At 44.1% G+C, this 27,832-nt stretch overlaps 2 protein-coding genes across 3 annotated transcripts in view; one reads left to right on the top strand and one right to left on the bottom strand.

Annotated features, from left to right (window-relative positions):
- The window catches only part of PAIP2B (poly(A) binding protein interacting protein 2B), a 34,933-nt gene extending 26,343 nt beyond the window's left edge, over positions 1-8,590 (top strand). For both annotated transcript variants that reach the window (XM_036263303.1, XM_036263304.1), the window contains exons 2-4: positions 4,214-4,362; positions 7,324-7,500; positions 8,457-8,590. In XM_036263303.1, coding sequence (XP_036119196.1) covers positions 4,225-4,362; positions 7,324-7,500; positions 8,457-8,513 — 372 coding nt within the window. In that variant the 5' untranslated portion in view covers positions 4,214-4,224 and the 3' untranslated portion in view covers positions 8,514-8,590. The remainder of the gene's footprint in view (positions 1-4,213; positions 4,363-7,323; positions 7,501-8,456) is intronic.
- Positions 8,591-17,658: 9,068 nt separating this feature from the next.
- Positions 17,659-26,716, bottom strand: NAGK (N-acetylglucosamine kinase). The gene is made up of 10 exons (XM_036263287.1): positions 26,648-26,716; positions 24,773-24,857; positions 24,519-24,617; positions 23,580-23,721; positions 22,723-22,833; positions 21,914-22,026; positions 20,372-20,459; positions 19,303-19,400; positions 18,735-18,813; positions 17,659-17,983 (listed from the first exon to the last, which is right to left on the bottom strand). The coding sequence occupies exons 1-10, from the start codon at positions 26,674-26,676 to the stop codon at positions 17,793-17,795; spliced, it is 1,035 nt and encodes a 344-aa protein (XP_036119180.1). The 5' UTR covers positions 26,677-26,716; the 3' UTR covers positions 17,659-17,792.
- Positions 26,717-27,832: the final 1,116 nt, after the last annotated feature.

Raw genomic sequence — 27,832 nt, 5'->3', positions numbered from 1 at the left:
CATTCTGTAATATAGACAACAGACCAGACATAAACTCCTTTATCTGCTGTTGAGCTAATTCTAAAGAACTCCTCAAGCAATGACCCACTTCAAATTGCACATTTGCCTTCTCAGTAGATAAGAGGAAAGATGTGGTAACTGATAATTTCTGTGGCAGAGCTAGTTGTCATTGCTTATTGAATATCTATTAGTTATTTGTTAATATGTAATGACTTACCCCAAAGCTTAGCAGGTTAAAACAACAATTATTATCTCTCAGTTTCTGTGGGTCAGGAATCCCAGAGAAAAACATCGATGAGAGAGAACATCGATTAGCTGCCTCCTGCATGCCCCCCACTGGGGATCGGGCCCACAACCTGGGCATGTGTCCTGACCAGGAATCGAACCGCTGACCTCTTAATGCATGGGTTGACGCTCAACCACTGAGCCACACCAGCCGGATGAAGATGAACTTCTAACTCACTCACTTGGTTAACAGGATTCAGTTCCTTGTTACATGGGCTTCTCCATAGCATAGCTGACAACATGGCTATCATTCTGATTTGTAACCTTTATATAACCAAGCATTTCCGCATCTTTGGAAGCTTTGGAGGCATTTTCTTTGTTCCTGCTATACTACTGTATCATAATGATGTGCATTGGTATAGGTGAGGATCAAGTGAAATAATGAACATGAAATGTCAGAGCAGGATGGTTAGAGAAACTCTGTGCTCTCAGAGGGTGAGCATGGTGGGTGGGGAGCTGGAGAGGAGCTGGGAACAGAAAGAGATGTCTTCCCCAATTTGCCTTAAATCAGAGGATAGATATGAAAGTACTTGATAAGTCATTAAACACTATACAAATTAAGTTGTTGGGTTGTTGCTATTTAGAGAAACCAAACTTTCCAATTGTGTAGAAAACACAGGGGGAATGGTATAAAATACAAGTCAACACTGTATAGCCAACTGTAAGAAAACCACTTTTCTAGTATCGGCAGTCCAATAGCTCAGTGTTTTCAACTTTTTTAAAGTGTGTTAATTTGGGGAACATCCCCATGTTGAGATTATGGTAATTTTCCATTCCCTTTCTCATGAAAGAGTGCATCCTGCAGTTTGCTCTCTGTGTTCTGCCTTGTTCTTGAATTAGAAGGGTTATTCTGTTCTTTCTTCGCATTCCCTTTTTCCTTATGGTCATGTGCACTCAGGATTTATATTTTTGGGCAAAGGCAGATGTTTTAGAAAACTAAACCCTGAGTCTCTGTGAAAGATCTCCATATTGATAAGGACAACTCGTTGTGTTGGCTGTAAACAACTGCCAAATGAATCTTTAGAAATATAATACTGTACAACCTGCTACCCGGCAACGATCAGGACCTTTAAGAGTTACTGTGCTGAGGAATAACCCACTTATGCAGTTGCCCAGGCTTTTAGAGCTCTCTTACTTCTATCATTTTTATGCTGCAAATGGGGGAAGTGGTAAAAATAAGGAACTGGTTTTCTCTCTTCTGTAGCCTTGGGGAATTATTATGGAGTTGAATTTGGAATATAGAAGCAGCCTTTATAATACGGAAACATTGGAAACATCCCAGAAGACAGTAGGATGATATTAACATAGAAATGAGAAAAAGCAAATGGTGGAGCATCATGCTATTACTATTGATTTATTTGGTCTCTATCTAAAATATGTTAAACTGACAATTTCATACTAGGTGCCCTATTTATACCAACAGTGAACTAAATGGGTTCTGTCTTAAATGAAATATTTTTAAAACTATTAATAGTTGTTTTTCTGGCTATTCTTTACTCTTCACAGTTCTACCTATTGTCCACAGAGGTTAGCAAATTGCAAAAAAATTTAAAGAGGAGTAAACAGTAATTTTTTAATGTACCCAGGAGCAGAGAAGGACTTTTTCATGAATGTTGCCAAGATGAAAATGAATCAGGAACTAATTTGTTAAAGAAAACTTAAACATGCGCCAAGGGGGATGGGAGAGGGGATGATACTTAAATGGGATAGAAAAGGAAACTTGCCTAAGTACAATGATTAACAAGTATTTATGGAGTTCCTAATATTCAGGTGAATTACAAAATGTATAAACCTCCATCAAGCTGTAGACAAAAATTAAGGCCAGCAAACTGCTACCAGAAAATTAAGCAAATAAGTAAAATATTTTTATTTATAAATTAATTTATGAAAAATTAAAATTATGAAAATATAATAAAAGCTTTTCAAAAGATAAGGAAAAGATATATACCCTGATAGAAAAATGGGCAAAGTACTTTAGCAGAAAGATGGTAAAACAAGAAATATAAAAGGCCAGTAAAAATATCTCAAAATATTCAGTCTCTGTAAAAATCAAAGAAATGTAAATGTAAACAATAAATGGCAAGTTTTCTCTTATGAGATTGGCAGTGGTTTAAAAAATAATACAGCCCTGTCCAGTTTGGCTCTGCGGTTAGAGCATCAGACTGCGGTCCACAGAGACCTGGGTTCGGTTCCCTCTAAGGGCACGTACCTCGGTTGCAGTTTGTCCCTGGCCCTGGTTGGGTCATGCAGGTGGCAACCACCTGTCCCTTTCATGTCGATGTTTCTCTCTCTCTCCCTCCCACTGTATCTGAACAAAAAATGGAAAGAATGTCCTCAGGTAAAGATAATAATAATAATAATACAACTCATGAATGCAGAGGAACAAACACTTACTACTGATGGGAATTTAAATTCTTATGGCAATGTGGCAATAAATCAAGAACCTTAAAAAAAAGAAGCATACTTTTTAACATAGCAGTTCTATTCCTAGGAGTTATCCTAAGGAAATTGTTAGGAAAAAAATGAGCACAAGAAGTTTGTGGAATCTTTATAATACAGAAACATTAGAAACACTCCCAAAGACAGTATGGCTATACTAACATAGAAATGAGAAAAAGCAAATGATGGTGCATTATGCTGTTAATATAAGAATGGATACTTGGGGAGTGTGTGTCTCTGTATCTGAATACACACAGGGGAAGTCAGGAAGGTTATATGCACCACATTGTTAATCATTCTTTACTCTGGTTAGTTGAACAACTGGTGACTCTAGTTTTCTCCTTTTCACTTATCAATACAATGAACACGTATTGTTTTTTGAAATATGTTCTAAAGAAAAATAAGCTTGAGAATCAGAATAAGAGACAGTTGCTTACAATGTTCATTAAGAACCCATTTTCTGCCTGGCCAGTGTGGCTCAGTGGATTGAGCATCGTCTCATGGACTGAAAGGTCCCCGTTCAATTCCCAGTCAGGGCACATACCCAGGTTGCAGGCTTAATTCCCAGTTGGGAGGTGGGGGGGAGGTGTAAGAGGCATCCAATCGATGTTTCTCTCTCTCTCTCACTCCCTTCCTTCCTCTCTAAAAAATCAATAAAAACGTATCTTTTTAAAAAAAGAACATATGTTCTTTACTTATTTAAATGCTAAGGAAACTGTATGATCTTGATTAGGTTCTAGAACCTACAGAATTTACTTTGAAAAGATTTAACCCCCTCCTACTTGCCTAGAAAAGCTAATTACCCCTAGACTTCCTTCCTTCCTTCCTTCCTTGAGAACAAATCCATTTATTTATTCATTTTTCTGTTAGTTTAAATCCTTGAGGGGTACAGCATTAGATGCATTCTGTGTCCAATGACTATAGCAGGAAGGTTGCTTCGGAATTAATTTAGCGTGAACCATGCCACTGTTTCCATGAGCACAAGTTACCTTTTCTCAGATTACTCTGGTTTTGCTCTGTTTGCTACCAGGAGTCACTCTGTTGTTCTTGCTTTGTACACATAAGCACAGTTCTTGCCTAAATAGAACTCAGTTTCATCTCAAGCATAAACCTTCAATTTTAAAAAGAGCTGTGTGCTCCCTCTTGTTCCAGAGACCCCACTTATAGCCAGCAAAAACGGCCGTGGACCACAGCCTTCCAGACATATTTGTTGTTACAGAAGTCCTGTTCCCAGCAGACTTACACAGGCTCCAAAATGGCAGAAAGAGGACATTTTTGTCTTTGAACTCTTAAAGAATTGTACATTTGTATAGTTGATAACTACAGGATATTCTTAGTTTTGTAACAGGTACAGATTAGCAGTTTGTGTTCATCTATAGTTAATAACTTGGACTTAGAACTTCAGAATCTTCTGGAACAATCTTGATATTATAGGTTTTTATTTCCTTGATCCTTGTAACATTTAATCCTTTCTTTTACTTCTGTTTAGGTTCTAGCATAATGAATGGGTCCAGTGTGGCGAATACATCACCCAATGTAAAATCCAAAGAGGACCAGGTATTAAATGGGCACGATGAGAAGGAAAACCCATTTGCAGAGTACATGTGGATGGAGAATGAAGAGGATTTCAACAGACAGGTAAAGCAAGAAATGGAAGGACAATGATGTATATAACTCAGCAGCTATAATATTTTATTATCAGTCTGTTACAAAAGAAATGGGTTGCTTAGCTTTCGAATAACTTAAAAATACATGGAGGCCTGATTTGAGCTGACCAGGAAGCACCTTCAGCTGGTAAGAGACCAGACAGTACTTTGGAGGAAGATCATGATGCTTTTCTACCACACTGATTAAAAGAGGATCTAATGCCATGGTGATCTGGTGTGGACTTCTGGGAAATAGCAGTTTTGGGCAGACAGGCCAGCTTGTCATACCTCAAATAGGAACTCAGGGACTGGCAGAATGTGAGCCTGAGGTAGATGAGTGTTTAGTAGGCTGGGGGGAGTCTAGACTGCTTCAATAAATATTCAGCACAGTAATTCATTGTCTTCTATCTCTGTGATGTTAATAGCCCAAGGTAAGTCATTCCAGATAGACAGGTGCTACCACACAGTTCCTTCCATGGTGTTTCTTTGCCACCTCCATATCAGCTGAGTAGCTGAAGGATAACTGAAAGTCTAGCCACTGGGAAAGAGAGAGAGCTGAAGGCCAAGGCAAAGGATCTTCTTTTAACTAAGTGATGCAAAGTGCTCACATCTCTTCTGGAGACACTTACGTGATAAATAGTTAACATGGCCGTATGTAGCATGGGAGAAGGGAAATACGGTATTAACTGAACAGCCTGTTGCTGTGGGAAGAAGAAAACAAGCTTTGGGGGTGCAGCCAGCAGTTCCCACGTGTCATGATTTGTGTGAATAGCATATAATACCATGCTTTTGTCACACCCCTGTGCCCAGAAAACCATTTTTGAGGGTTGTGCCTCTGAATAAGGATAAATTTAATAAGGGGAACACACTGTTAATGCTTTTGGGGAGAGTCAGGGCAGATCTTGAACAGTCACGTTAAATCTTGTGGCTTGGAAATATTTTGTGGTGGTTATTTTTTAAATTTATTTAAATTTATTTTTTAATTCTCACCCGAGGATATTTTTCCATTTATTTTCATACAGAGTGGGAGGGGCGGAGAGAGGGAAAAACATTGAAGTGAGAGAGACACATTGATTGATTGCCTCCGCATGATCCGGACCAGGGCTGGGAACAGAACCACAAGTAAAGTATGTGCGCTTGACTGTAATCAAACCTTGACTCTTTTGTTCGAGGGCCAATGCTCTGACCACTGAGCAAAACCGGCCAGGGCAAGCAGCAACATTTTTTAACAAATAGCAAGTAATTTAGAAAGTCATGATGTATTTATAATAATAACCACTACCCTGGTCTGTTTGGCTCGGGGTTTAGAGCATTGGCCCGTGGACCAAAGAGTCCCAGTTCGATTCCAGTCAAGCTCACTTACCTTGCTTGTGGTTCGGTCCCTGGCCCTGGTCGGGGTTATGCGGGAGGCAACCAATCGATGTTTCTCTCACATCGATGTTTCTCTTTCTCTCTCTCTGTCCCCCCCTTCCACTCTATCTGAAGATAAATGGAAAAATGTCCTCAGGTGAGGATTTAAAAAAACATATATTAAAAAAATAAATAAAATGTTGCTGATTGTAATGTTGAAATTCTATTTTTGAGTCTTGCTACCAGTGACTTTTCCTTTGAATTCTTAAGTTAACTGTATTGGCTATTTGGGTGATTATTTTTGCTTGACCACCCCTGGTAGTGGCATGAATGAGCTGTGAATCTGTCACCAGGCCCACTGCGGGAAAAGGGATGGCCAGAGGTGAAGCAGAAGGCCTATTAAAATCACATCACCTGTAGAATGAACTCTTTCATAAGAGTTAACAATGACTGAAAACAGGTATAAAATATCCTAGATACATGTTGCTTTAGTTTAGGGCAGTCTTGGAGAAATATAGATTGTTTTAATATTCATATTATTTCATTTTTTAAAATCCTTTTTCATTCATTGCTTTTTTCCATAGATTTGAGAGAGAGAGGAAGGGGGAGAGAGAGAGAGAAAAAACACATTGATGTAAGAGAGAAACATTGATGGGCTGGCTGCCTCCCACAGGCACCCCAACTGGGGATGAAATCTGAAACCTTTCCTTGTTTGGGACGACACTCCAAACCACTGAACCACACTGGCCAGGGCTAATATTATTTCTTGTTTTGAAAGAATACTATATTAATGATACCATTTTCTTTTTTTTTTATCCTCACCCGAGGACATTTTTTTTGTTTTTTGTTCAGATAGCACGGGAGGGAGAGAGAGGAAGAGAGAAACATCGACGTGAAAGGGACACATCGAGTGGTTACCACCCGCACGACCCAACCAGGGCCGGGGACAAACTGCAACCGAGGTACATGCCCTTAGCGGGAACCGAACCCAGGTCTCTCTGGACTGCAGGCCAACGCTCTAACCGCCGAGCCAAAGCAGCCAGGGCAATGATATCATTTTCTATTGGTACGCCAAAACATGTTTTTTATATCTTTCTAAGGTTCTGAAAGTATTTTTCATCCTTATGGGCCTCATTACCAGAAAAGTGGGCCAGAAGCTAAGAGTTGATTTTGATTTGATGTCCACTATCTAGGTAGTGGTCTAGTTACATAGTTTTTGTACCTTTTTCATAGTTATAAAATGGAAAATTGAGGAAGAGTTGCTTCTTAACAAGATTAAGAAAAGAATTTTAAGCTTTAAAAATGATTTTCAGTAAGTGCCATGTGAATGGAAGATTTGTGTCACATATTAGAGATCTTAGAAGATCTGTGAAGAATTTCTGCTGTTTTGAATAACTGTTTCCTCTTATTATGATGGGATTTGGTTGAAAAAAAATTATATTTTCTCCAGCCAGTCATTAGAAGCGTCTTAATTCTTAGTAGATCTCATGCAAGATCATTCTTACTCTTGGAATAAAAATTTCTGAAAGAGGTGGAATAAAAACTGGAAGGGATGAGTGCCACTGAGACAGGTAAGTCTGAGCTCCTCACAATTGCTTGCCAGGTAGAGGAGGAGCTGCAGGAGCAGGACTTTTTGGACCGGTGCTTCCAGGAGATGCTGGATGAAGAAGACCAAGACTGGTTTATTCCATCACGAGACCTGCCTCAGGCCATGGGACAGTTGCAACAACAGTTAAATGGACTGTCTGTCAGCGATGGTCACGATTCTGAAGATATTTTGGTAAGAGCCATAAGTAGTTCCACACATGACATAGTGAAAACATGGGATTTGGAGTCACAGACTTACTTTCTGGCCCTACAACCTTGGGCACATCTCTGGAGCCCTTTAAGCCAATATTTTTTCACTCATCACGTGGGCATTAATAAGCGGGTATATTGGAGATACATTCACTATATAAAGCACTGTGGAAACATTATGTTGTAGCATCACCAACTTTCATTTTCCCCAATGGGCTTTTCAAAGTAGAATTGGAATTAAGGATAAAAATTTGAACATGGAAAGATTTGGTTTTAAATTATCATTTGCTGTTGTCCTTTTCTTTTACTCTTCCTCAAATATGTATTTATAGTTTTGAATGATGCTGTTATAAAAGTTCTTCTTTTTGGAAGGAACATACTCATAAGAGGCCCTTTTCCACTTAAAATGAGAAGACCACAGAAATTAATTCCCTGCCGTCCATGTTTACTTATGGAATTCTGAGTGATTTAGTTCTCATACAACTCATGTTCGGAATGATAGTGGCCTGTAGTTTGCTAAGGTTTGGGGTATTCACAAAAGAGTAGAGAACCAAAGAGAGTACAACAAGATGAAAAGAAGATAGATGTATATAGAGATTGTGGTAACCAAACTGGTTTGATGGAGTTCTCTGATGTTCATTGAGTTAAGGTACTCGATGAATTGAATGATTTTTGGAGTCAAACTTACAAACTCCTAATGAAAGCATTATAAAGGGAGCAGGAGTCTGAAGCAGGAAGGAGAAAATGAGGTTGGTCAGGGCTTAGTATGTCAGGATCCACTGAGACCAGCCAGCAGTAATAGCCTGAGTTGCAAGACATTCTAATTTTTTTTCTCCTTGAGGCTGAGAGAAAGATATTGGTAATAATGGAAGCAGGGAGAAAATAAGTTTTAAAATGCAGCTTGCCGTGGGATTTATTATCTCTTGGTTCTTATTTCAGAGCAAAAGTAACCTGAACCCGGATGCCAAGGAATTTATTCCAGGAGTGAAGTACTGATCTGACAGAAAAACTTTGAGGAGGACTTGTATGTCCCCACATCTGGGGACAGCACTGCACAAAAAGGCAGAGCTGAAGGGGGGTGGGGTTAGGGGTGCACAGCGGGGTAAGGGGAATAGTGGTTTAACTTGACACTGTGACTGGAGTAGCTAATGTGCTCAGTCTTATTCTACAAGCCTCTGAGTATTTCTCTCTTGTTCTACTGACTTTCATTTTGAGCAGTTTCCTATAATAATAATAATAATTATTATTATTATTAGTTTTTAGCTTTTTGAGTTAAGGAAATTGCAGTCGTCTTTTCCCCCCCTTCATCAGGAATGTTCTGCTATGTGTGTTTAAACAAAATAAGCTGACCAAGAAAATCTGGGTGTTCACCAATGCTCTCCTACTCTACTGTATACTTGCAAGGGCAGTGAACACCTAGAAAACTACTATTGAGTCTGTTAAGCTGGATGGGAAGAGGGACGAATGGAAGAAGCAGATGTTGTCAACCAGACTATGCAACTCAGCACTCCCAACCCCTGGGGGCTTCCTGCAATGAACTGGGGTTACCAACGGCCTGCTGAGCCCATGTCTTCCTGCCTTGAACCTCATTCAAGGAAACACAGACTTCAAGTACTGGTTTACGGTAACTCTTGATGGTTGATGAAAGTTGTAAATTACAAGGGGAAAACTGTGATGGTTATATTGTCACTTGAGTCATACAGTTACTGTTGGCTTACTTTTAAGCCTCTGTTTACAGCTACCATCATACTCATCATTTACGAAGTACAAGAGCACTAGGGTAGATTTGCCTCTTAGTCTCTCATGGTGTCTAGTTCCTTGTCCCTTTCCACCCTGCTACCCTACTCTGATTTTAAGAAAATATATTGTTACCAAAGGTATTTGAGAGGCATGATATGCTGGCCATCAGCTTTGGCCTGGAGAAGTTGTTCTTGAATCCTGTTAGTGTCTCTTAAGTTTATTTTGACATTTTTTTTTAAAGCCCCATGAAGACTTGATCCTTTTGATATTTACTTCTCTTAGAAAGGTTTATTCACTTTTACCAGTAAATATATTTTTCAGGACATTAGCAAGAAGCTCAGTTTACAATTTTGATGCTTCTCCCATTTAACAGAATTATGCAAAAGAGCTTTTAAAAGCCTAGCACAGTGTGGCCCAGTTGACCAGGTGACTGTGTTGAGCCACCAGAATAGTTTCAGCAGTTATAAAATGTTGCTGTTCCTACACTCCCAGCTTTGAAAGTTTTCTAGATTGGGCTCTCTGGGTACATTCCTTTTGTCTTACCTACCTGTAAGTCACAGGGGTTTTTTGTTGATACTCAGAAGGAACTAAACTGGGCACCAAGTGCTGCCTTTGTGTGATAGAGATGTAGGTGGCAGAGTCAGATCTAAAAGGGAGTGTGTCAGTTCCTGGCCTTTCTCCCAGGATGAGGACTTGCAGAGGCCTGAGAGCAGTGGCTTCTGTGCGACTGCTGCTGTGTTGTATGATAGGCATATCAGGAAAATATTGGGTAACTTGAAATAAAGTCTGTGTAAATTCAGTATGTGGATGCGGGACAGAGGTTGGAAGGAAAGGACTAGAGTCTAGAAAGCTTAAGAATTTCTCCTTTTTCTTATGAGTTCCTTGTTGGCTTTTTGAACAGCCACAGCCTAAGGTCAGATTTAAAATACAAACCCACATCTTTTTCTTACATCAGTTTGTTGGACAGCATTATTTGAAATGGCCTTCCTTGTATTGCCAGACGTGCACAGTAATTCCCAAAGCCTTTACCTCGAGAGAATGGAATTCTGACTTGTTTTCAGGGAGGTCTATGAATAAAGAAGTTTCTTTATTCCAGCTTCAGCTTTCAGCTGGGGTTGTTGCCTATAACAAGGAGAGAGCCTTAGAAGTGCAGGAATAGAAATCTCTCTCTTTTCTGAGGCTGCTTTTCTTTCTTTTGTCTCCATTAGCTTGTCCAAGCTGATTATAAAGGCTGTTGGAAATGTGTTGTGATTGCAGAAAGAACCATTTTCTAGACTCTGGCTAGCACCATCACAAAGAGTACAGTGAATTCCTATGTGACTTCCAGTCTGGAAAGAGCTACAGGGATCCAGATCTAGCCATTTCTTCATCCTTAAGAAGGCTTGCTCTTCTGACACCAGGACAGGCTAAGATGCTAAGTGCGGTCCACAGGGCTTGTCTTTCCATCTGGTGTTGGGTTCCATTTTGGATGTCAGTCTTCAGTGCGTTTTCTTACGGCCTATTTAGTCAGGACTACGAAATGTTCCTGCCAAATGAGCAGTGAACCTGAGGACTGGACTTTCCAGTCCTGTTCAGACACAGTGTGCTGACTCCAGAATCAGAAAGCAGCTACCAATATGACCCCTTTTTCTAATGTTTAGGCTGATGCTTCCAGTGGCTCCTCTTATAGCCCAACTCTTCTTTATCTGTTTTGTTGTGAAGTGGGAGCACAGTTATTACCCAGATCATAGGCTCTGCTATAGTTAGAGTTTGCCAACTTCTTAGCAGAAAATACATTTGGGTTTCATTGGAACTTGACTGGCAAAGGCTGGGAGACTCTGTTTATCTCATAGGAGAGGGTCTGGTTGCAAGCCAGGCTGGACACCTTTATCCTTTAAAGGGGAGGCTGTTATTTATAAGTGATCACTTTGATGTTGACTTGAAGTTGCTATTCCATTGAAACTTTTTTTATTGGCATCTGGAAGTTTGAGAATTTGTGTAGAAACAGAACATGGATTTTTAACAGTTGCCAATTCTAGCCACTCAGTGTTAAGTTTATTAGTGATTGATTTCTGATTTTTGTCTTTACTGAACTTTAAAACTACAAGATGAAAATTATTTTATCTCTTGCTCTTCAAGGAGAAAAACATAAAAATAAAGTCAACACCTTTTCAGTTTGTCCAGGCTGTAGAACAACAACAGAAAACTTGATGGATGCAACATAGGCCTAGCACCTGCATCTTTGGGTCATTAGGCCAGTTTCTGACTGCAACAGTTGACTTTTGGGGTCATATAAAGTCAAATAAAAAAATGTCATAAATAAAAGGCTGGACCTTTGTAGCACCTCAGTTTCCAAACTCAAAAGAGCTGGGATCTTTTATTTTTTACTTTTTGGTACGTGCCCCTAGCGGGAACTGAACCTGGGACTCTCTGATCTGTAGGCTGCTCCAACCGCTGAGCCAAACCAGCCAGGGTTAGCTGGGATCTTTTAAATTAAGGTTCTAATGTTAACTCTATGGCTTAAAAACCATTTCACTATGGTTTTTAGTGAAATACTAAGCATTTTTTCAAATTGTGTATTGCTACAGTGTCAAAGTTTTGTCTTGATTTCGGGGAGTCTGGGAAGTAAGGTCAGTTGGATACTCTGGCAGTTATATGTCAGAGAGGAAAGTTATTTGAAGTAGCCCAAGGTAACAGCTTGACTGAATCTTCTTAAATTAGTGCTGTTACAAACACCACGTAGAAATATTAGGAGCCCAGGAATCTACCTGCTGTGATTGGAAGGGGCAAGTGTTCTTGATAAGGTTCCTTGGTTTAGGTGATGTTGAGGTATGGGAACAGGCAGAATAGACCTGACATTTGACAAAGATGTGGACATATCCACTTATTGGGAAAGACTGTATACCCCCCAGCACTCTCCTTGGAGATAATGCAAACCTCGTTAGTTTAGGAGGTGGGTGAAGAGAATAGAAGGATTGGTTGACCCAGATCTGGTGTGCATGGGGAAACTTCATCTCCTCCTATGTCTGCTCTCAGTTCCCAAGTAAATCATTTCTCCCTCATTGCCCACAAGGATCCTTAGTTCTTCTGGTCCTGCTGGCTTTTGTAGTTCACAGGAGTACTTCCTACAGCCATTGCTCTCCTGTCCTGTGAATTTCATCCACAGACTTGGTTAGTCACAACTTTGAAAGGTTTTGTTTTCCCCTTTGTTTTTAATCTTCTATCTTTATTTATCCAATCTTGCTTCTGTAGGAGGGACAAAGGACAGAACAGTAGGAGGCTGACTGAAGGCAGCACTCAAGTGCTGTCCCCCATCAGTCTGGTTTTTATGAGTCATAGAAATGGGACAGCCGAGTATACAACTCCACAGGGTGTCAGCCAAGAGTCACCACCCTATCCCAGGGGATAGAAGAAAAATCTGCAAAGGGATAGATGCACCATCTTTATTCCAAAAGAAAAAGCCCCTCTAGATTTTGTTGTTACTAGGAGTCTCATTTTTGAGACTACCTTCTTACTGGCTACCTTTATTTCATAATAATGAAGAAACATTCTAGGCAATTTACTATAAAATGGTACAATGTTTTCACTCTAACTCAACACTAAATGATAATCCTGCCCTGTCAATTGTGTTAGGGAGGCAGGGTCTTTTTAAGAAACAAAGCAACTTTATAGAGGCTTATTTACATATCATAAAATTCACCCATTTTATGTTAAATTCAGTGATTTTAGTAACTTTCCTGAGTGATGCAGCCATAACCATAACTGTTTTATTTTTTTCCCCTTTATTGATTTTAGAGAGGGAGGAAGGGAGAGGGAGAGATAGAAACATCGATGAGAACATCAATTGGCCGCCTCCTGCATGCCCCCCACTGGGGATCAGGCCTACAACCTGGACATATGCCCTAACCGGGAATCGAACCGGCGACCTCTTGGTGCATGGGTCCATGCTCAACCACTGAGCAACATGGGCCAGGCAACTATAACTTTTTTAGAACATTTTCATCCACCCCAGTAAGATTCTTCGTTTATTGAACACTAATCCCTGTTCCCAGCTCTAAGTGACACCAATCTTTGTCTCTATAAATTTGCCTTTTCTGGACATCATATCAATGAAATCATACAAAATGTGGTCTCTCACCTTTGGCTTTTTTCACTTAGCATATTTTGTGGTTTGTCCATGTTTAACTTGTGTTGGTGGTTTGTTCCTTTTTATTGTTACATAGTATTCCATTGATAGGTATATCACATTTTGTCAGCAGGAAGTCTTTTAAACTTGGATTTCAACCTCCTGTGGTCTCAAGGAACCCTCAGACAAGAAGACTCTAGGGGAAGGTGCTCTGCATGTCATAGGAACTGTTTATCAGAACCAGCTTTGCCATCAGAAGCTCCACAGTAGGAGCCTGAACTGCTGCAGAAATTTTTATAATTTTGCAACTTCTCTTTTATAAGGAAATTTTTTGCGGTCTACATGTCAGTACTTTTGAAGCATCTGGTAATTAATTTATTCTAAAGTATGAGCCTGTATTTGAGTGGACAGGAAAGTGAACCATCAATAATGTGTTGGAGATTTTTTCCTCCCCAACTGAATGGGGGAGTATCTGAACTATCATCTCCATCACAAAGTAGAACCTTTATTAAAGATCATGCTGCCTTTGTTGGACAGATTTTGGGGGAAGGAGTACCACCATCAGAGGAGGTCCAGAGGAAAAGGGGAGTGCAGCTTGTGGAACAAGAAGCCCCCAGAAGTCTGTGCACGCCCACCTCTCTCTGTTAGTGTGGAAGGTGAAGCGCTGATGTTGTCCAGAGGCAGCTTAGCCCCCGCAGCAGGCCCAGGTCTTGACTTTGGACCTTTATCCCTGTTTCACAAGTGTTTAAGAGCTGTGTTTGTTCTTTTCCCCCTAAATAAACACTACATGGTGGCTACTAATACTTCTTTAGGGGAGGGGCAGGGCTCTAAAACTGAAGAAAATCATTTTCATAAAAATATCAAAAATAGAAAAAAGTTACTTTTTAAAAAGTTTGCTATACAAACCAAATGGCAGCTGTTGAAAATCTTAATAAAATTAGAATAAAATGCATTTGCTGGCAGTGGAACCCTTTTTCTTACGGTTGGGTCATTACATATCATACTATATAGGTGGTGTATGTATGGGGTGTGTTTGTGCGATTTTTTTTTTTTTTGTCTCGAGATTGATCATAGTTTTAATTGTGTAATTTTCCATTCTAAATTGTGTTACAAGGTAGTATTAACCAGAGGCTTGGATGTTACAGACCTGCAAAAATTCCACCTCCACCAATTTCTTTGTGCTTTGGGTCTGAACCTCAGTTCATTTGTAAAGCTGCCATACCTCCTTCTTGGGGTGAATGTGACAATTAGATTGAATTGAATTTAAAAATACTACCTGGTACATAATAATCACTTAATACATAGTAGCAATAGTGGCAATGATGTGGACAGCTTTGGATGAAAAATGGTACCAGGAAATTTTGGGGCTTGAAGGGAAATTGGATGGCTGTTATTTGTCCTGTTTCTGGGCAAAACTGACTCTTATCTAGAATACAAGGATTCTGTATCTGCCTTTCAACTATTGGACAAGTTTGAGAGCCTGCTAGGTCCCATGCAGTCCTAGTACCAGTGCTACTGTGGTAACACAATGTCACTGCTGTTGTAGAGATTGGTTTGATTATTCCTACTTGCTCGGTTTACACTTAGCTTGAACTTCCTGATCATTCTCTGAGGGGCTTTGTCATATGGTACAAATATCATGGGACAAGACCACAGCCCATGGGTTTTGCTTTGAGTGCTGTCATTTCTTTGCCTCCTTCCTAAAACCAGGAGAAAAAAAATGAACTGACTTGCCAATTTATGGCTTTTTGAGATACTATATGGATATACAGGGACTGAACTATTCACATCCTTGAAGATGTGAATGGTGTATTCATTTTTGTTGTTGTTAATCCTCACCTGAGGATATTTTTCCTTTTTTTTAAGGTAGATTGGAAGGTAGTGAGGGAAAGAAACATCAATGTGAGAGAGAGAGACATATGCGAGAGAGAGACATTGATTGGTTGCCTCCTGAGTGACCCCAACTGGGGCCAGGGAAACCTGAAACCCAGGTAAGTGCCCCTGACTGGAATCAAACCAACCCTTCGGTCCTTAGGCCAATGCTCTAACCACTGAGCAAAACTGGCCAGAGCAATTTTTAAAATTAAACTTAACTGAAGTATGTTCCAGAAAAGCAGATAATGTAAACATGCAGTTCCATAAGTTTTCACCAACTTTCAGTTGGAATAAGGTGTAAGGGTATACTTTTTTAATTCTTAGAGCACCCATCACAGCTAGAAGACATCTGACACATATTTGCTAAGAGTGGTACAGGTGAGGCTATGTAGTCTACAAGATCACACAGGCAGATTAAGGCGGTGTTGGCCTCGTCTGAGTCTGGTTTTCATTTCTTTTTTTTTAATATATTGAATTTAGAGAGAAAGAGGGGGGGGGGGGGGGAGAAACATCGATTTGTTGTTCCACTTATTTCACATTCATTGGTTGCTTCTTGTATGTGCCTTGACCGGGGATTGAACCCACAACCATCATCTGGGGTATCCACATGATGCTCTAACCAACTAAGCTACCTGGCCAAGGCCTCCAGTTCTTGTTCTAAGCTCTCTTGCCTTATCACAGGCATTATAGGCTTGGTAGTATGGAAGTCCATTAATTGCTCCTGATTTGATTAGGGAATATATTTTTAAAGCTGAAAGGGAAAAACTCATCAAAAATCACTTCTTTCTACACTACAACCTCTGCAATAGAGCTTTACTAATGGAAAATAAGCTACCTCATCTCAACTCCTTTGGCCAAAGGAAGTAGGAACATACCTAAACGTGTATACTTTAATAACTAAGATTTATTCAACTTACATGCTGGCACTAAAAAACATCAGTCATGATGTGCTCCTTACTCTGCTCTGAATCCTACTCTTTCCAGTTGGAATAGTAGCGCCTAACAATGTTAAGGAAGATAAGGCTTCTATTTTAAACTCTTCACCAATAAAGTTTTAGATTCTAAATCCAAACTACCTGATCCTGATCCTGACATCATGTAAAAAACTTTTGCAAAGTCCACTGCTCATTAACCGTTATTAGGACAAAGAAATACAGCAAAGGCACCTCCACTGTGTCCCTGTCCTCTTTGCCAGCTTTTTGCCAGATGGTGTATGAGAGACTTGCTCCAAGAGCTGGACCCCAGTGGTTTGGACCATAGCTAGATGGGAAGAAGGCTGGCTATCCCTTCAGAAGGGACTTGGCTTGAGTTCTTATTGCTCAAAGCTCCACCTTACTATGTTGGGTAAGAGTGGATGGAATGAGAGCAGCTGTCATTCTCTATACATTGTGAAATAAGTGTCATCTGATTTAGGAAACAAATATCCACGACCCCTTCAAGGACTTAATCAGAATCCAAAAGCTGTAGGGTAGAGCTCCCACAAGTGCAGATACCTCTGCAGCAGCAATTACAAAAGGTGTTTAGAATAAATGAAAATTCCCCACCTGATCCTTGACCTTAAATCAGATACCTTATAGAGGAGAAAAAAAAACCCAGAAATCTAAGCTTAAAACAAGCTCTAGAATAACTGATACATATCAGTTAGAGAGCTGATGTCCAGGACATAATCCATGCCTTCTAACATTTTACACTCTAAACACCTAGAGAGGCAGCCACTCTGAATCAAGGCTCTGTCTTCGGCCTTCGCTATGCAGTACAGGCAGCAGAACAGGAAGCTTTGGGCTTGTCTTTACCAAACTACAGTATTCAGAGGACAGAAATCGTGTGAGCTCTTCAATGACGTTCATTTTTCCCGGTGCCACACAGCAAATGCAGCTGCAACCAGAGCCAGGCTAGCAGCCCCAGAATGGTTAGGCCGCCTAGTTAAGTTGTATCTAGTTGGTCTTGAATCTCAGCCATCCTTATAATTTCTCCAAGAATTCATTCATGTAGAAAAACTGCAAAATGTGCTGCTTACCTTAAGTACCAAATCCAGCGAGTTAAAATTCTCCCAGATGAGATTTGCACCATCCCCTAAGCCCTACTTGGGACTATCAGGAGAGGGTGTGGTGTGTCTAAGGTTATTCCTGGTGATGTTTTGCATGGAGAACATTTAGTTCCACTAAAAATGCTGGCAGAGATCATTGCAGAAACGGAGGTCACAGGTTAACTGGCAGCAGCAGCGTAAGTATGCTAACATGGGGGGAGGGGCAGCACACATAAATTATATGTCCAACATAGGACAAGCAGACTATTCCACAGGCCAAGACCCTGGGGTGGGGCTTTAAACCCTGGGCTAAAACCATTCCTGTGCCCTCTGGGATACCTGCTGGCAGATGCACTGAATGTGCAGAGCAAGTGTGCTTCACAACACAATCCAACTGGAGAGTGGGTAAAGTGCATTTATTTTCTATATGTGTTTTTCTTTTTTTTTTAAAAAAGGAAAAAAGCCCCCTCCCTTCCAGCACCCAAAGTCCACTGGCCATGGGGGTGCAGGTGGAGCCTGGGCCTGCCCCCTAGGAGAAGGTATAAGAGTAGAAGGCAACGGCATTGACACTGTAGTCCATGGGGAGGAGGTGCCCGATGTGCCTGGCCCCTAGGCTGGCCCCGCCCAGGGCGGAGGAGTGATTCAGCTTCATCAGGGTGAAGCTGGAGAAAGAATTCTGAGCCTGGATCTCTCTGCCCTGGGTCAGCGCCAAAAGGAAACCTGGAGGGAAAGAATGCAGAGGACAGAGATGAAAGGAGACCAGGGTGGGGACAAAGAACAAGGAAAGGGATCCAGGCCCTGAGGCATTTCTGTAGAGGTCCTAGAGGGGCCCACATGCCCCCAGTCCCCAATGCAGGGAACTCCAGGTAGCAATGGGTCCTTGAGCTACTTCAGAATGCTTAATGGAAACCAGAGCTGCCCAAAACAAGGCGGCAAGGATGAAACACATTTCTTTCCTTCTGGCTAGGACAGTGGAGACTAGGGATGTCACCACATGCTGGTCAGAAGCTCTAATTTTAAGTTACATTTTGTATCGACTTTTTAGAGAGAGAGGAAGGGAGAGAAAGAAACATCAATGTGAGAGAGAAACATCAATTGGCTGCCTCCTGCGTGCTCCCCACTGGGGTCTGAGCTGGCAACCCAGGTGCATATGCCCTGACTGGGAATCCAACTGGGACCTCTCAGTCCATGGGATGATGCTCAATCTACTAAGCCACACCGGCCAGGCTAGATTTGCCTTTAATTTTGCAAAAGTGGTATTTATTTAATAAATCCTTTGGAAAAGAACATCTTTTTAAGAGTTCAAAGAAGCCGAATGGGACCTTGTAAAAGGGCTCCCTGGCAGACTGAAAGCTGAGGGCCTTGTGGTCTGTCCAGGCCTCAGGTCTCAGGCCCTCCCTGGAGCAGGCAGCTGTCCTGAGCCACCTCTTTTCCAGCACCATCCCTCGCCCTTACCCCTACCCCTACTCACCTTCCTTCAGCAGCTCCCAGCTCTTCCACACAGAGCCCACACACAGGATAGGGAGGCCAATCTCCCCTTTGAACAAGACCTGGGCAGAGAGCAGAAATGGCTAGTGGGGGTGACCACGTCTCTTCCATACTGAGGGGGGAGTTTCTTAAGCCAGAGCTCCCTATCCCACTCACACTCCCGCCAGTCGCCAACCAGAGGTGAACTCAAGAACAGAGAAACAGGAAGGAAAATAGGGAGATTCATAGAGGCAAGGGAGAGGGGCAAGGAAAAAGCTTTGAGCAACAACAGAGGAAGGAGCAAGAAGAGAGGGAGATGGGCAGAAACATGATTGAAAGGGGAGGGCACATGGACCACATTAAACCAATTTGCTCTGCATAGGTAAAGATTACGGACCAGCCACAGAGGGAGGCACTAGACCAAAGAACTTCCGTGTGTTACATTCTACAAAACTTTTCTCAAACCCAAGTTTTCATTTAAAATCATATCCAATTTACAGAGTTTGATGGGACAGTGTCACCCCTCATGGGTAAGGGCCGAAACTGGCCTAGCAGCTCCCACCTCAACTCACCGGGTCAATCTCAGGCAACACTGCCACAACGTGTCTGCCCAGCATCTCCCCAGCCTTCCTGAAGATGTACCGGGAAAGAGGATCTCCCTGCTGAGCGCCTGGGGTAGGGAAGAGGGAGGGAATGGTGAGTACTTAGGGAGCTGCCAGAGCTCAGTTGTTCTTGCTCTCTGGAACAGGGCAGTAACAGCTAGGCCTCAATCAGGAATGGATGCCCACCTCATAGCATATGGGTAAGTAAGCCTCTAAAGCTGCCACTCCACCCTTACTTCCCCTACCCCCACCCAGCACTTCTACCCTAGGAAGGGTGTCCTGTATGGAGGTGTCTGGTTCTAGGCACTTGAGGAGGGAAGCCCCCCACTAGAGAAGCACACTGGCCCCTGGAGCATACTCCAGCTTACACAGTTATTGAGTCTGTCCCTGAATGTCTCTCAGCTCTGGGGACATAGGACCCTACTTGGGCAGCTGGCTGGTGCTCCTGTGGGGCCCCCCACCCACCTCCAACAGTATGCTATTGGTCAGCCCCTTCCAAGCTCTGCTCTGAAGGGGCCTCAGTCCAGCAGGACACAAGAGGGCCCTCCAATGCCCTCAGGCTGCAGGAATCCAAATTAAGGAAGTACGGACTGTACAGCGGAGAAAGAGTGACATGCAGACAAGTAAGCCCATGGTTCAGCTTCTCCTAACATCCAACCAAACATGCCTAACCTCTCCAGGATCCCCTAGTTCTTTGGGTATCACTGGTTTTAAAAAAAGTTAAAGATTTGCCCAAAGGACAACTGCTTCATAAATTTCTCAGAAACAGACATACGGCCTGCACAAGCCATGACAGCTTCCAAGAAGAGAAACACAGGTATTATAAAACAACTGTCGATGCAACCAGCAGGTCCCTCTGCCTCCACCTCAAGTCCTACCTGTACCAAGGCCCATGGTGGCAGACAACTGAGGTCACTTGGTCAAAGGAAGATTAAACTGGCTTCCAGTCCCTATCTGAACCTTACTTCACTACAGCCCCTTCCCATCTGGGAGGTCTTTGGGGAACAAAGCCGATAAAACCCTGCCCCACTTCGAGTACCTTCTGCAATTTTCCGGCAAAACCCAGCAAACCTGCATTTATCAAAGTCCCTATACAGGTGTACGAGGATTCCTAGCCGATCTGGCACCTGAGTGGTAGAGAAAGGGTACAAGACAGTCATCAGAAGCAAAAGAAAATTCCCAGTCTGCCACCCAAGCTGGCTTTCCTCATGGCTCTACTGTTTGAAAAGGTGGAATATTTGTTTTTTCTAAGCTCTAGGGAGTGCAAGGATTTAAAATTTCTCGTTTAAGAAAAGTTCTGTTTTCCCCAACATGAATTCCATTGCTCCTTACACAGTATTTTGGACAGAGCACAGATCTCTGCTCACCAAAGTATGTTTTGTAGTTCCTTTAGGTGCTCATGAAAAGATTTCTTTGGTCAAAGGAATCTGAAGACTATTGAACACTCTCCCTTAGAGATTCACAATGTACATTAGCAAGTCAAAGGCTCTGAGGAGTCTTAAGCCAAGAAATCTATTTGTTTTCCCCAAACTTATTGACCACAGAAGGTCCTTCTTCTACCCCAACAAACATAGCACACCAGTAACGCTTCTGAAGGCCCCGAGGAACCAGTGACTCCCCAGATACATTACTAAGATGGAAGGGGGGGGCTAAAACTTGAGCACCTACAGAAATGTATTAAGCATGTTATACAAACTTATCTCATTTATTCTTTGTAATGACCTTATAAAAATGACCAAAGGGTAAGAGAGGGAGTGGCAGACATATTACAGGGGTTTATGTAATATCTGCTGAGTCAGGATAACTTAACTCCACTTCCTATAGCAAGTGCTACAGGAAGTGATTTCTCTTCCTATTCCTCAGCTTGGCCCAGGCCAGTTTCTCTGTAATCATCAACCCCGAGTCTTGAAAATACAGGTCCTACCTCCCAGCATTTCTAATCTCCTTCTCTGGCCCCAGCCCCAGCTCACCTAAGTGGCTTTCGCTCAGAATCACACAATCATTCTTCCTGCTCCTCTTCCCACCTGTTACCCCTGGTTCAGATAAAGACAGCTATTTCCAAACCCCTTACAAATAAGCACGGCTCAGACAAGAAGTAAAATCAGTCCCTGATGCCCTGGGTAGGAGGCTACAGCTTCCTAAGAACTCCCCCTGTCCACCTCTTAATGGTTCTCCTCCCTGACCCACACAGAAACAGCGCACTGTCTGACACATCTGTTCAGCCTGCCCACTGTCTCAGTCTGTGAACACTGTTTTCTTATCTCACCCTGCACTTCTCATTCCAGCTTAAAATGTCATCTGCCTTCACCTCCCAACAGGGCCTGGCTGCCCAAGAATGAAGTCTGGCTAACCACCTGTCCCCAACCTACCCCTCCCTCATGCCTGATATCCTCCTGGAATGCACCACCCATGTCTTTCTGAATCCTGTCCTCACCTATGACTTCTCTATTCCTGCAGCTCTGACCCACGACTCACCCCAACTTTCCTTTGGCTCACCCAGTCCCTCTCCTGCATTCATTCCTGCTCAGTCTCTCACTGCCCTAGGCCAGGTGCACATGTTTACCAGGGGCAGAGGGAATACCTGGAAATAGTTGAACATGGCCTGTTTGACGTAGCCAATGTCATGAGGAGCTGCCTCTAGGTTGTCGATGGAGTCAAACACTATTTTCACTGCTTGGTGTGCAATCCAGTAGGCTGTGGAGAGAAGAGAGAGCTAAAAGATGGGGCAGTCTCCCAGAACTCACAGGAAAGGAAACTCAGACCTCGAGGGTTAACATCAGCTTGTAAATTACAGCAAATTAGGTGTCCCGAATCCCAGCCTGGGGGCCTCTAACTTAACTGTATCTGACAGATCCACAGGAAAGCTGGAGGGGGGTAGACAGAACTGGTGATGCTGTGTCATACCAGCTGCTACCCAAAACTAAAGACAAGGTCAGTCAGTTGTCACACAAATCACTGGGCCACTGCCATGAACTAGACCCTGAGGGCCCCTATGAAAATGTATACCCGCTGCCGATAAAGAGGAGATAGTGGGAGAAGCTTCTATACCCCTTTCCTATTAGCAGACTACTATAGCATCTCCTGGCCTCTATGGCCTTAACCTTCATAGTGTCAATTCCTCCAAAAGTCTACACAGATAGTCTATAGCTGTTACGCTGTAGCATGATCCTGAATCCTGGGTGCACATTACTGCTGAAGAGCAAGGCCAGCCACTTGTCCAACATTTGCATTTCTATGATCTCTCAGTCATTACTCTGTACTCAGGACCATCAGATTCAGGAGCTGTCCCGAGAAAGCCCCGAGGGGTCAGCAGGCTGATAGAAAAGAAGATGGAGAGCTGCAGGAAGGAAGAGTCCAGGATCCTGAGCCAGGCCATCGGCATGAGCTCACCTGAGCCCTCATCTCCCATCATGTGGCCCCAGCCACCGCAGCCACTCTCAGAGCCATCGGGGTTGATGAGCCTGCAGTTGGAGCCGGTCCCAGAGATGAGCACGATCCCACCTGGGAAAAGGGCACAGGAGGCTCAGTGTGGCTAATGCCCTGCACAGGGCAAGCACACTGAGGAAAGACAGGACAAAAACCAGCCCTGGGCCAAGGAATCACCACCTGGTCTTGCAGAGAAAACTGAGCTACCTAGTTTCCTACTGAAGGTGAGGGGGCCGGCTCTCAGAGAAACTCCAATCACATACAGCCCTTCTCTGGGGGACAGAGAGGAATATGAGCCTGTGTCTCCTTGCTCAGTCAGCCTTCAAGAGACTACCTGTTTTACTGAATACCTACTATGTGCCAGGGATGGTGCTAGACCCTATTCCCAGTGATACTCAATACCCTAAACCACCTTATTAATACAATTACCCCCATTTAATAGATGAGAAAATTGAAACTCTGAGATTTCTGGAACTTCTCCAAGATGGTATAGCTGGCAAAATAGGAACAGAGATTCAAATGCCAACCATGTGGTACCCATGCTTTTTACACTCCTATCAGAGCTCCTCAGCCAGCCTCAGGACCTCCTTCCTTTGGGATGGATTCTTATGTCTGACTCCACTCCTTGCTTCTCAAGATACCCTCTTGCCCTCCCTCCTTTCCAGTTCTTGCACTGGCTTAAGCTAATTAAAAGGTGGGTGGTGGATATGATGGAGGCTGCCTTCCAGTAAGACAAGTTCTGCCAGCTACATCTGGCAGATGACCCCCCCCCCCTCCCGAAAAACCAGTTCTCAACCTTACCCCACCCTCCACCTCCTCACCATCCGGCGTAGCTGTGGCGATGGAGCCAGCGGCATCAGTGGTGATTAAGTAGCTTTCACTCAGGTAGGGAAATCGGTCCCTCAGCTCCTCCATCAGGATCCTCACCGCATCCTCCTGCTCTCCACCGCTCAGGGATAGGCCCTAGGCCATGGGGGAGGTGAATGAGCGAGCAGGGCCCCAGACCCAGCTCCTTTCTCAACCCCCTCCCTTCCTGCTATCTGCCCCCTGCTCTCTACATCTGGGCCCTGTTTATCCAGCCCGTCTTCCTTCTACCCCACATGATAACCCCTTAGAAGGCTGTGTCTCTAAGAACCTGGAGTGGGAATGGACAGAGAGGGGATTCAACAATGCCAAGTTTGGAGCTTAGGATGACAGCAGTGACCTTAACAGAAAAATTAGTCAGAGGAGCAAGTTGGGGAGAGACAAGCTGGGTCTGGAATGCATGGGGTTTGGCTGTGCCTGCAGAACATCTCACTGAGGACACGTCCAGGGAGTAGCCAGAGCTACAGCAGCTTGGGAGAAAAGCCGAGCTGGGAACAAGAGTGAACATTTAATGAGTGCTCATGGGTCAGGGTCTCTGCTAACCACTTCGGGATGTGTCATGTCATTTACTTTCCCAGCAACTCTGAGGTAGCTACTGTTACCTGCACTTTCCAAATGAGGAAACTGAGGCTTAGAGAAGGTAAGTAACCTGCTTAGGGTCACACATGTTGAGTGACAAACCAAGGTCTCAGTGGCTCCCCAAAGCCCTGTGCTCTTCCAGTTGTTGTGACTTGTAGATGACAACTGAAGCCACAAGACTAGATGAGATCATGTGAGTTTCTAGACCAGAGATTAAGCCCCCAAGGTCTTTACCTCTACAGTCAAAGTCATCAGACTCATCTAGTTCAAACTCGCTTTTTCAGTGTTGCTGATCCCAGGCTCTGCCCCAGACTCACCAAGCTTCGCAGAGGTACCAAAGGATCGACCCCTGCTTTCCGTTTGGCCCTGTTCACCATCTCGTTGATCCTCTCCACACACTTGTCTGTGCCGATCAGCTAGCCCCAATCAAGGGAAGGAGGAGTTACAAAGGGCTGCACGACCTGTGCTTCCCCTACAGGCTGCTACATTAGCTCCCAGACACCACCTCAACAGGAATTACAGAGAATAAAACCACAACCAAGCCCACTGGTCCCCTCAGTGTGGACTTTACCCAGTGGTTTGTGCTGAGTCCATCCGCTTCTGCCAGGATCTGCCCGTCCTCTGAGAGTAAAAGGACCTTGGACCGTGTTCCTCCCCTGCAGAACACAAGGGGGCACTCAGTCTTACTCAGAAAAACCTGAAGGTACAGCCAAGCTTGTGCAGTCCTTGTCACAGAGCCCAGTATGATAGACTGCTTCAGTAAACCCAGTCACCATTCCCAAACCCACCTCTGTGGTCTGGTGATTGCTGTGCTCTTGGACTGTAACATAGATCGTGCCCAGCTTCCCTTGAAAATATCCTACTTATCCTGCAAGGCCCTGCTTATACATCAGCTAGTCCTTGAAACCTCTGATGTGTGGCTCACCCACATTGCTCCATTAGTTAAGCCAAGTCAGTGCCCCCATAACTTCCAAGGATTCTCTGTATTAAGAGTATATTTAGTTGTTTTCCTGTCTGCCTCTCACTAGACTACAAGCTTCAGATCATTTATCTATTCTCATGCCTAGCACAGGCAACACTCAGTAAATGTGACTAAAGAGACTGACATATCTTTCTGCTTCTCGCAAAAGCTCAAGGCTGCCTTTCAAGATCCAACTCCAGCTACCAAGGTTTTCAAGACACCCTTGTGAGAAACACTGACCAGATGGCAGGGAGAATTTATACCCACTTTAGCAACTAAATGGTCAAATCCTTATTACTGGGGGAAATGGTAGTTTGGAGGGAAGTCTGTGGTAGTGTGATGTATGTTTCTTTACTCATCAGTACTTTTAGGAATATCAGAAAAGGACACTGAAGACCTGCTGACCAAACTAAAAAAATTACAAGAAGTTTCAAGGGGTAGTTAATGCATGAGATTCAACACTGAAAAGAATCTCTTGACAAACTGGAAAAAAATGGGTCAGATCTTATACAAATAACAGAGATAAATGCAAACTCCTGCATGTTTTTTTAAAAAGGGCAATAGTTACAGGATGGGGGGAATCAACTTTAACAATGCATGTGAAAAAAAGACATTGGGGTCCATGAGTCAGCAGAGATGTGGCTGCCATAGAAGTAATCCAATCTCATTCAAAAGTGCCCTACCTGAAACAGCCATCTCTATTATGCTCTGATTTGACGCACCCAGATTCACAGAATGTTGTCACGGGCAGGGGACTTGGCAATTATCTCCTTCATTTCTCTTCTCACTTTATACACATGTGGTAAATGACGCCTACACTGGGCAAAAATCTTGCCCATATTCATACCGAGAGGAAGAGCTATTACAAAAAGTCCAGTAGACAAGCTTCTGTGCAGAAAAAGAAATGCAAGAAGGGCAGGGCTCTATCTAGGGTGAGGAGCCTGGAGTGCTGACAAGAATGAAGGAGTTTCAGGGATCAGTCCGGGCTAGCACGCTGGCTCGTATCTGCTCCAGCTCCCAGGTACCCTCCGGCAAAGATCTTTGTCCGGGTTTCCACCACACTATTCCCACCCCCCACCTGCCCCAAGTCCAGCAACTTCACATCTGACACCTGTTCTGCAAAACTCTCCAAGGGGGTCGGGAATGGGGAAAGGAAGCATCTCCAGCAGGGGACGGAGTAGACCGTTCCTGGGAGAAAGGGGCGTGGTTCCGCTGTAAAACACAAAGGACCCCCCACGGGGTGTGGCCCTGGCACACGAAGAGCCCCTGCAAGGCACGCACCCGTGCGCGCAAAGGCACCGCCGCGCGTGCACAGAACCCTGCTCCGCAAGGCCCCGCAGCCCAAAAGCCCGAAGTGGCCGGACTAGGAGGCGGGAGGCCACCAGCCTGCCCACGGCCTTCCTTCCGTCCCGCCCTCGGGCGAGGGTAGGCCCAAGCCGCTTCCAGGATGCCCCTCCCGGACTCCCTCCACCGGGCCGCACTCACCCCTCTACACCCCCGTAGAGCGCGGCCATGCTGATGTTACCGCTGCCGCTGATCCCGCCGTCTGCTTCCCTCCCGCCGACGACTCCCTCCCCCCCGCCCGCCCACTCGGCACCGCCCCGCGTCACGCCGGCGCGCTCCAGCTAACTCCGAGTGCGCGCGCGCGGGGGGCGTGGCGCTGCGAGCCGCGGCTGGCCCCAGGTTGGCGCACCGCGGGCGGGTCTCCCGGGATGGACGAGGGCGCTCAACAGCGGCTCCTCGCGACCCTGCAGGCCCCTCTCCCCCTCCTGGCCCCTGCTTCCGGAGAGGGACTACGGATCCCAAGCGGAGGAACTAGAGAGGGGTGTCTGGGATGGACCCGCTGGACACCTCACGGTGCTACCCGCCCCTCAGCTCCCGGAAGTTGCTGGCAGCCCCGCTTCGCGCATGTGCACGACTTATGAGCCACGTAGACTTTGGTGACGCGCAGTGATGCGACCAACGCCAGCCTCTCCGCAACCCCAGAGTAGGAGGTCGGTTGGATGCGCACCTAAGCCAGGAATGTTGTTGGGCTGCAAAAAAAATTATTATGTTCAACCCAACACCTGTCTGGCGATGGCAAAAATCACACGTGCTCCCACAGGCCCCCACGCAGACTTTACACTGCACTTGAGTGTATATGCATCACCAGGGGTATCTAGAAACGGGCTGGGGAAGGAGAAAAGCCCTGGAGACTGTCTTTGTCCTTGGCCTAGAGAAGAGGCGTTTAGTATTTACTTCCTGCCCAGCTTAGTTCTTTGGGGGGGCAGACTGAATATAGGAAATATGTAAAATGGAGACATTTTAACCAAACTGCTAAAATCGTTAACATTATGAAGATTGAGGCTTGAGAAAAGAGTTTATTATTAATTCTAACTACCCTGGGAACTTAAACTTTTTTGAATTTTCCAATCCTACATCAATGCTTGGATATACACCTGGACTTCCAGGTAATCCTCTAATTACCCCCTTGAAGGACTCCCATATGTATATTTACCTGACATCCGTTATCCAGACCACTGGGTGTGACCAGACCTCCTGACACCCATCTTCTGGACCACCTGGCATTTATCATCCTGACTGCGTGACATCTGTCTGATAATGGCCTGGACCAATCCTAGGACTAAGAATGCAAGACTGCCCTAGCCGGTATGGCTCAGCGGTTAGAGC

This window comes from Molossus molossus, unplaced genomic scaffold, assembly GCF_014108415.1.
Source record: "Molossus molossus isolate mMolMol1 unplaced genomic scaffold, mMolMol1.p scaffold_m16_p_15, whole genome shotgun sequence".
Taxonomy (NCBI): domain Eukaryota; kingdom Metazoa; phylum Chordata; class Mammalia; order Chiroptera; family Molossidae; genus Molossus; species Molossus molossus.
The sequence above is the reverse complement of the archived record's forward strand: the minus strand, read 5'-3'. Positions and strand labels throughout refer to the sequence as shown.

Excerpts from the sequence above, each read along its gene's own strand:
- NAGK (XM_036263287.1), bottom strand. The coding sequence starts at position 26,676 with ATGGCCGCGCTCTACGGGGGTGTAGAGGG. Across the intron at positions 24,858-26,647 it reads CTCTACGGGGGTGTAGAGGG|GGGAGGAACACGGTCCAAGG; the intron begins GTGAGTGCGGCC and ends TGTGTTCTGCAG. Across the intron at positions 22,834-23,579 it reads CGCCACAGCTACGCCGGATG|GTGGGATCGTGCTCATCTCT; the intron begins GTGAGGAGGTGG and ends CCCTTTTCCCAG.